The sequence below is a fragment of the Lepeophtheirus salmonis genome, chromosome 13 (genome assembly GCF_016086655.4).
Source record: "Lepeophtheirus salmonis chromosome 13, UVic_Lsal_1.4, whole genome shotgun sequence".
In the NCBI taxonomy this organism is placed as follows: domain Eukaryota; kingdom Metazoa; phylum Arthropoda; class Copepoda; order Siphonostomatoida; family Caligidae; genus Lepeophtheirus; species Lepeophtheirus salmonis.
In genome coordinates, this window is record NC_052143.2 from 8,429,558 (window position 1) to 8,440,083 (window position 10,526).

Sequence of the window (10,526 nt, forward strand, 5' to 3'; positions counted from 1 at the left end):
TTAATAGTATGAGGGATATGTTGTTAGCTCTGTTAAAAGTACATTAATGGCCTATCCCCCTTCGATACTACCTTGATATAGGAAGATATTTCTTTATTATAACACACCTTGACTCAAAATAAAATGAAATAATATCTGACCAAAATCCTTTAAAATAATTAATGATTCTTTTAAAGTAGTTATATTTTTCAAATATCTGAAAGTACAAATATACCAGCATATGGCATGAGGAGTCCTTTTCGTGCACATACATGCCTCTAATTAAGATATTAGTACAATTAATATACTTACCAATGTAAGTTCAAAGCACATAGGTACAAATAGTTATTTAATTTCAACTAAGCCATGAAAAAAATGTCTTTCCAAAGCTTATGTGAACAACTTTTAACTAACCAAATAAAAAGAAAAAAAAATTATGAGATAGAGAGATAAAATCTATCATTAATTTCAATCAGAAAAAAAAAATTCAACTAAACTTATCCCTACATATACTAGGGTATAGAAAACACCATTACAATCATGATTAAAGGGATTTATGGGCCGTTCCATGTAAGTTTAACCAAAGAATCCCTAGTTTATCCCTTTTCTTAACGAATTTGTATTCAATTTTACTTATTTATCTCAATTATTCAAGTATGAAGTACAAAATGCCTGAGGAATCAGCCACGAGTAAGGAATATTTTTTCTACAAAATATCATAAATATTCTCGAGGTCTTTTAAAATCTGCACACTTTTCAATTTTTGAATTTATTATTATCTAACACAAGAAGGAGAGTCCTTAATCCTTCACCTTACAATTTAATAAATATATTAATACACAAGGAAGATTGAAATCAATTACTCCCTGTCCATATCTAATCATAATTTGCTTTAATTCACTTTGATTGAGGACATACTAATTTATTGATTGATTTTTTTATAAAAATATTTTTGATATGTGTGAGGTATAAGCATAGCATTTGTTTTAAAAATAATATATTCTATACATCTAAAAAAAGATAATTACTAAAAATAGTTTGAGTTAGTGTACAAAAATCAGCATGCGTGGAAAATAAAACTTTAGAGTGATTTTTGTAGAAACAAACTACAAAGAGACACTATTTTGTATACATGAAAAATATAAGAATACACTTTAAGCAAGGTTCGAATTAGCTAATATCGCTACTTCTTCATTATCTTTCTTTTTTTGATCCATAGCGATTCTCTCGTTTTTGTTACTTAGGATCGATGGTTGTTGTGCAAGTTCATGGACTGATACTAAATTACCATTATTTTCTTTGTCTTCTTTACCAGATTCCGGGTCAGTAAAGCAGTTCCTACAACGGCATAATTTGAAACATATTTTAGATTTTAAAAAATTATCTATTGGCTCTAAACTCCTTAAGTATATTGGTAAAAAGTTCCAATTTCTCAAAACTGGAGGTAAAAAACTGGGTTTGTAATTCTGGACTAGAGTGACTCCAATAACTATAAAAAGCAGGATTAATGAGGGACCAAGTACACCATATAGGGCATAGGGTCCAATCATGGAAAGGATGAATATTGCTGCAGGTAGGAGAAAGAACATAAATAGTAAATATGCCCCAGCAAACCAACGGTATCTAGATGTTATGTCTCCTAGTTTCCTTGCCAAAGGAAGTGGCCACCGCATTGCTGGTATTGGATAAAATATCAGTATTCCAACAATATTAAAGAATAGATGAACAAATGCTATTTGTACAGATGGACGCAAATATTTTCCTTCAGCTGCTAGTGATGCAATAATGGATGTTGTCGTTGTTCCAATATTCGATCCAAGGGTCATGGGATATGCTGTTTCTAATGTCACAAGTCCCATTCCACACAATGGTGTGAGAGTAGATGTGAAAATTGAGGATGAGCGCACAAGTATTGTTATTACTGCACCAATAACCATTGCTATGTATCCAGTGAGCCAACGAGCGTAAGGAAATTCTGCATTGATTACTTTTTGAATAAAAATTGCCATGGAGGAGCCAAGCATTGAATTTAAAGATTTCATAATAACTAAAAGACATATAATTAAAAGTCCCAATGCAAAAATTAGAAGGAATACTCCAACGATAGTATCACTCAAATTAAGGCCATTAAAGCCAAGAAGTGCCAGAAGATAATTACACTCACTTTCACCACAATCTTTTTGCATTACAGAGGTCACATTTTTGTATAGAGGATCATCAACAGACCAACCAATGAGAACTTTTTTGTCAACTCGAACAATTGCATTAGTGAAGGGTTTTACTATTGGTTTGAGTATGTCTGGTCCTCCATTCCCTGAGGTTCCATTCAGAGGCATGGAATTAACTATATGAGAAGTTAAAACCTCAAGAAACCCAGTTGCCATTTCCAAACTCATTAATACAAATACTGATAACCAATTAAACATGTCATGTACAGTTGCTGCTGCAAACGCTCTTCTAAATACCTCTCGATCGGAAGCTTGGGTTATACTTACTATGGTATTTGTAACAGATGTTCCAACATTGGAGCCAAGTATCATTGGTATAGCATGTCTCACTTCTACGCCAGCTGACACTAGAGACACGATTATAGATGTAGATGTTGCTGAGGATTGCACGAGAACGGTAACCAGAATACCAATCATAACTCCGACAATGGGGTTCGATAAAAGCGTTGACGAAGAGAAAAGCTTAGACAAATTTTTTCCACCCAGGATTCGGAAAGATACGCTAAGAAATGTCAAAGAACAGATAAAGAGATATAATGCCAAAATAACTAGGATTGTTCGACATATATTCTTAGTGTAGTTAAGTATTTTCCCGTAAATCCCAACTATGGGTGATTTCACCTTCATTTTGTATGTCAATAAACACGTCTAAGATGAAATCAAATAGGTTGAACAATACAGCACTAAATAATTGACCAAAACATTGTCTTTAATAACTGAAGATCGTAGCAAAAACAAATTCCATACACATTAAATATTAAAAATAAATTTAAGGTATATTTTTCACTGCACTATCGTTTCTTCAACTCCAGGATCTCGCTTTTGTACTAAGCTTTCTTTATTTGCGCAGCTTCCTTTCTAAAAAGAAGCGTGCGTTTACCACTAAGCATGGAGCTATTCCTATATCTAGTTTGGACTGGATTCAATACACGCTTGAAACACGCTTCTTATGAAAAAACACCGAAAATATTTTATAATAATTCTTATATATACGATAGGAAATCATTGAATTTAGTTACATGTTCATATCATGCAATTAAAAATAAATAAGTATATTCACAACTGCCTTACACTCCTTTGTCCACTGTCGATGCCTATCTGTGTAGTGCTGCAATACTCGTGCGCTCATTTTCTACTTTCATAATTTCCTTTTTGATACCATTGTGTTGATGAGGGCTCGTAACTCTCAAAACAACTTGTATAATGACGGATGAGAAGTGGATTGAATAGATAGTGGAACACCATTGATTTTATCACTAGCAGCTGGATAAAAATCTTTGCACTCATCAATTCAAATATTGTTTCTTCACCTATTTATAATTAATAATATTTCATCATCTAATCCTTGTAGGTCATGGGCACTTTCTTCAGCAATGAAATTAGGATACATTTTGAATTAATTATTACAATTTGGTACATTTTTGACATATTAAAAAAAAATCATAATTATCCCACTTCCTCAGAATCTAATGAAAGCTTAGAATCCATCATTGGTTCCTTTAATTTTGGAAATTACTTTTTGGTCAATGTATTTTAAACAGATTGCACGTCTAATCTCAAGCGACTTTACTCTCATATATTTAGAACTAATATCTTTAATACAAACAAATTCATTTTAATTCTTAATATGTATATTTAGAAGTACAAATGTTTCCCAATATTGTGTTTTCTTCATTAGAATACGCTTTGAATGATAGTCATTTGATTTGACCTTGACTTTGACCTCACGATACATAATAAATCACAATTCAACATTTTTTTTTTTTCATTTTTAATGAGAAGGTCTTGTCACTAAACTATATGAGCAATTTAATGAGAAAAAAAGATATGATTATTAAAAAAAAAAATATATATATATATATAAATAATAATTAATACTTAATTGTAGTTCTCAAAATATTATTGAAATCAGGATTTACTCAAAAACAAAGGATTCTAGATCGTTCAAATTTGAATATTATTTTATTGTCAGCATAGAATAAAATGAATGTATAAAATCCTGGTAGAGTAATTAAAACAATCATTTGATCTGTTTTTAAACAATTGATGGTAATAACTGATAATAATAATAGCCTAAAGATACAGTTGGTAAAACCTGTTTATGATATAAAACCTTGTATTTTTGAAGTCGTATTTCGTTTTTTCAAAGATATAGAAATGTAAGTACAGATTTGAAATGACTACACAAAATACAAAAAAATATTGTGTAGCCAAGGCTAATTCTATTCATATTAGTGTTGATGCAAAATAATATTTACCTTAAAAATATTTTTTAGCGTCCAGGTGATTCCTGGCTACATAATATATGTATGTCTTCAACCAATGCTACTATTTAAAACAACAATAACAAATATCTTTTAATATCCATTTAAAATAATTGAAAGTAAGAATAAATATAAATCTTGATAAGAGACCCCATTGAAATGAATACTCCTTTGTCCAAACTATTTAATTTTAAAGAATAAAAAATGGGGAGGCTAGTAAATCAGCTGGAGGACAAATAATCAGAATTAGTAAAAAAATATACTTTTGATAGTTTAAACGAATCCATAGGTTTGTTACATTAACATTCCAATTCAATAAAAAATGACAATAAACATTGTTTAAGAATTGTTTATTAATGTCACACTATTTTGTACTCAACTTAAAGTGCAATTTGAAGGTATGAACTATTAATGCTTCCTATATACATCGTTTGACCCTCAAACATATCCTCACATCAATTTTCTGCATCATGTCCAGAGCAAAAGAGCGCATGCTTATATGTATTTAAAATAGTTTCTTAGAAGATACACCCTTCACAGTTATAGTGGTATAAAAAAGTGGTATAATTACTAATTAATATTAAGTTATCCTTAAGGGAAAAAACTTTAAATGTTACCATCGTAAACATTATACTTTAATTAATAAACATTTTTGAGCTTCTTAAATGATACATATATTGAAAAATAAAATTAAAACACTTATGAATTTAATAAAGTGATATTGTACAATTGATATATTTAAAAAAGAATAAAAAACTTCTAATACTTTTTTTAGTAAGAAATTAATTTAAGGAAATGAAACATATTAACAAATTGAATTATATATTTATGCCAAAAACGATTAGGTACGAATACTTTATTCAACGGGGAAATGTATGAATATTGAGGATTATTAAAATTCATTCAGTTTGATTATAATCAATCAATCATTGTGTTTAATCAAATATAGCAGACAGTGCATAAATTCCTACCTTCTACATAACGTATTTCTTAATAGTAACCACTTTCACGTATTTTCTATCAGATTGCTGCCTATATATAATCCTAAAAGGATGTTATTTGATCCGTCTTTGTTTGTACTATATGTACAGTATTAATTGAGTTTATATAAGAATTTAAAACGTAACTTGGGGGTTTAACATACATGTACAATATATGTAATTAATTCAAAATAAATTCACCTTGAACTGCCCTACTTATAAATGATAGTATACTACATATATTTCAAAATATATACAAAGATATTTTATATTTCTTCGTGGAATTTTCAAAAGTATTTACTGATTTGTCAAAGACTTATTATTTTTGCGTTTGGTTTATATTGTAACGCACGCGAAATAAAATAGTTATACTTTGAATAGATTGGACACCAAGGTGACTCCTCACGAGGCCATATATATATAAATGAGTAGTGCCTAGGTATTATTCTACATATATATACATATATATGGATACAACTCATGGGTATATAAAAAGTAATTATATATATTTTTAAATTACATAGGATAAACTATGGACTCGTTCATAGATATTAATGTGGATCGAATCCATCTCTCTAATGGAATTTATAAGCTCCAACATGCATTTTTAATTGTGTGCTCTGCATGAATATGAAATGAAGTGAACATGTAGCTATATACTAGGTGTATTCAAAAAGTAAGGTGACTTTGTATTTTTAGGGAAAATGTTTATTTATTCATCAATTTTTATAAACAGTTTCACCGTATGTCACTGTCAACATTACAAGGGGTTTGGAGCACTTATGTAATTTCATTTTTTTAGACAAATTCTTTGATCCATATTTTTCAATAGAAAAAAATCGGCAAACACGCAAAATACTTCTAGCCTTTATGCCTCTCACAAACAAATTAAACATATTATATAGCTGAAACAAGTAAATATATGCTCGTGGAGAGTGAACTAATATAAAAAAATCGAGCAAACCAAATTTACCCTACCTGCAAATTTCAAAAGTCGCCTTACTCTTTGAACACACTTGGTTTTACGTATACATATTTATTTATATCTATATACAGAGTGCGACAGGGAAATTTTCTGCATTCAAGAAGGAAAACCAAATCCTTTATAACTTTTAATTAGAAAAGTATAAAGATAAATGTTATTAAAAACTTTTAGAAATCCATCTTGGTAATAATTATTCAAAAGTACCGCCTCCTGCCTCTTTCACAGTCTCTACACGAGGTCAAAACTTGGCGCAGTATGCCACAATATAATCGCCGCACATGTTGGCCCATTGCTTCTTGATACTGGCTTTGAGCTCTTACACATTTATGTGTGATGTCATTCCAGCCTTTCTCTCTCAGACGCTCCACATAATGTAGTCGAGGGGATTGAGACCAGGACTGAAAGAGGCCTAAAAGCTATTTTCCCAGGAGTCAGCAGAAGCTCTGTGTCTTCAAGGCTGTATGTCTGGGGGCCCGTCTTGAGTCCACATATAGTTGCCTTCAGCCAAGGCAAGATTTTCTACCTCAGGACCTTACAGTAGGCCTTAGCCCCGATTTTTTTTGTTGGGCTTGAAGAAAAAGGAATCAATTTTCTTCTCATTACAGGCCACAACTCCCAAGTATATTGTTTGGGCTGGATGTTTTGTCCTGATGGTGCCCTGGACTTCCTCAAGCGATGCTGCTATAATTCTGTCGTTTCTGCTGTTCAAAACGTGGTCAACTGTGAAGATCTTCTTGTCTGAGAAGATCTTCATAGTCGACGGATGACTTTTCAAGTAGTTAATGAGTTTTTTTAATCTTTCACGCCTTAAGACCTTTATCCTCTAGGTGAGGAGATTTCTTGGAGTTCTGACAAAGCTCTTAAGGCCAAGGTCATCATGAACTGCCCCCTGATGGTGATCTCGTCCATGTTTAGCTCGGTGCATTGAGGCTCTTGTATCTTTCTTGATCTTGGCCACCAGTGATATGAGAAATATTCCATCCCGCTTAAAACCATTTCCTCCACTTCCTCCCTTCGTTTTGACTCCTTTCCCATTCTCCTTGGCCACCTTGATGTCTGAAATTATTTTTCGATCAACATTTGCGTCGAGAATATCCGAAATCCTTTGCCTTTTTTATTCCTATTCAATCTTTTTCTGTCCGATTTTGATCAAATCAAAATAAAAGGGCAGAAAAACAACACATGTGTTGTAACATTGCTTGAGATGTCACCTGATACCTTAATTAGTGCAAAAAAATTCTCTGTCGCACTTTGTATATATTTATAGGATAGAGTAGCAAAACGATGACTCTAGAGATGGATTTAGAAATACATCAATAACTTTAAATTTTTAATAATATGCAAAAAAAAAGTTAACAAAACATGTAGACAAGGTTTTTGCAACCATTTTCTCTTAATATGGCCACCTTCATTATTAATCACAGCCTTTACACGTCGACTGATGGTAAACTGCTCTGACAAGTTGTCCGAGGCAGCCACTATGGAGGATTACAGTGAGTCCACATTTGGGTCTGAGGTCCTGTTGGTTTCGTTCTCCAAAGTGCCCCATATAGAAAAGTATAGTGGGTTCAAATCTAGTGAAGAAAGGGAGCATATCCCTTGGACTTGAATTGAGACATGTTATCTATTCAGAACTTTTGGTAATTGGCAGACATGTGAGAGGGGTGCCATCCTGAGTCCACACGTAGTTATCCTCCGGGTAGTTGGTCTTTAGCCTTTGCAGGATGGTGTACCTAAGCACCTTATTGTAGGCATCATGGCTGATTTTCTGTCCAGCCTGGAAAAAGAACTGAGTCATCTTCTTTCCATCAGAGGTCACATTGTTTTGGGTCGGATATTTGGCGTGGTTAATCCCTTGGACCTCTTCTTTTGTTTCTGTAAGGCAGCGGTTGTTCCAGTGGTTGTAGAAATGATCAACTGTTAAAATGTTCTTGCCCGAGAAATTTTCACAATTGAACAATTTGCCATGAACCGCTGTGATGATTTTGTAGCAACTCTCGAACCTCCTGGCTTTCATACCTTATGTCAGAACGTGGCGTGGGATTGAAAGAAAATAATCTCAAGTTGTGCTTTACAGCCCTTCTAAATGTCCTAGGAGCCACAGAGAAGTCGTTGGCGAGGCGATACATCTACTTAGTGGAATCTTCCTTTACATTTTTTTTCCAAACTTAACGAGAACTTCTTATCCCTCTTTAAATTATACCCTCTAATTCTTGACATCATGGAGCGGTGTTCTCCATTTTTTTTTCATCCTAGCTGATTTAATAACTAGGCTCCTAGAACACTTAATAATGTCCGCAATTTTCATCTCATCAACTCCAGCATCTTGGAGATTTTTGCTTATTGCTCACTCATAATGATGAAATGACTAAATGATTAGTAGAGTTTGTAAATGTAAAAAGTACAGCAGAAAATGATATAACAAAATCACTAAACCTTTTCATAGTTATGAGAAAATAAGCTTTAATAAATAGTCCACATTTTTCTCCCCTACCTTTTATAGGTATATTTATGAACGAATGATATATTATTCGATCAATTATTAAAGGTGTTTTAAATCATTTTATTTATCATACATCCAAATATGTAATTGTTGCACCAGTTTGGGATTACATAAAAGAGCTAACTCTTATCTTTGCTAAAACCATTATCATCAGCTACTCCATCATATTTTATTTGAAATCATTTATACTATCTTAATTCAGAAAAACATTCTTCCTTCAAATCTCCAAGGAAAACAACAACGAGGAAACAATTGATCAAAAGAGCAAGTAAATTATGAGAAGGTCAAAATATCCTAGAAAAAATTGCAACAATCTTTTATCTGGCTTTGTGTGTGTGACAGTTTTATGGTATTTCAGTATAGTTTTTATGATTACATGTTAAAGTGGGTTAAGTTTATTATTTTCTTATATTCATATTAGTTCATTATCCAAGTCCTTAAAGGGAGTTTCCATTGAGGTTCTTCCCTCCTTTAGAAACAGTTATTTACATGTCATTTAGGAGTAAACACATGTTGTCAAAACTATTATTCATATTTTGTTCCAAATATATTAAATCAGATGGTAATAAAACCTTGAAAAGTAAATGGAGTAATAACACAAGGAGTCATAATAATAATTAACACCTACTCCTATTTATTCTATTATAACTGAAAGAAAGAAACAATTAAATTTTGAATAGGGAATCCTACACCATTCTATGACTCAAATTATAGTTTAATGGATTGAGTGAATGAATGAAAAGGTAAGCAATCGTTGTTTAACAGCATACGCTATTTAATTACACAATTGTTGCAAAAATTATTCGACATATTTATTCATGAGTAGTTATTTTCAAGGTTATAATCAGCTAGCGAGGAGCAGAAAAACAAGGCTCGAACGAGGTTTCGTTATCTATTTTTGTCATTTTTCCGATATTATTAGATTGAATTATAATTGTTTGATTCATAATTATTATTTTAAGGTTTATTTTTAGCATTAACTAATTAATTATTGATCCATAATTCTTAAGAATTGCATTTATCTATGTCAAATGACATATTTACTCTATAAGATACGTAGGAGGATTTTTTTTGGACAAAGTCTGATATTTAAAGGACGGACGAAAATATATATTATATATATTCATGTGTGGATAGTACTTTTATCAATCAAATTTATTGACAAATGAGGATGAAAAATATAATTAAATGAAGGTAAAACAAAGAAAAATATTTTTAGTTATAGTTTTTCAATATTATCAATTCATCTTCCTCTTAATGGAACATAGACATAGATAATATATATATTTATATGGGTTCGCTTAAGTTTTAAATGGGTGTATGGTCCATGGAACACACATCAATTTGACTATTTAAACGCCCATAAATACACCTTATACTGTATCTATAAGTTGAAACTAAAGACTTTGCTCACATGTCCTAGTCCAGTTCTTGGATATTTTCTTCGATTTCCGTTGGGGTTCTTGAATATTTGTATCGAATACTGCTCGAGTCCTCAACTTTATTTTGACTTCATTTCAAGGTCATAACTATGATATGGTGTCTGTAGAGATAGAGCTTTTAGTAAGTTCAGTATAAAAAAGCATT

General features: G+C 31.7%; 1 protein-coding gene across 1 annotated transcript; it reads right to left on the minus strand.

The window, feature by feature from the left end:
- Positions 1-1,133: 1,133 nt before the first annotated feature.
- On the minus strand, positions 1,134-2,834 carry LOC121127698 (sodium-dependent phosphate transport protein 2B). The gene has a single exon (XM_040723130.2). It carries the CDS (start codon positions 2,832-2,834, stop codon positions 1,134-1,136), a length of 1,701 nt encoding a protein of 566 aa, XP_040579064.1.
- Positions 2,835-10,526: the final 7,692 nt, after the last annotated feature.

What these genes read in the sequence shown, in the direction of transcription:
- LOC121127698 (XM_040723130.2), bottom strand. Translation starts at nt 2,834, where the DNA reads ATGAAGGTGAAATCACCCATAGTTGGGATTTACGGGAAAATACTTAAC.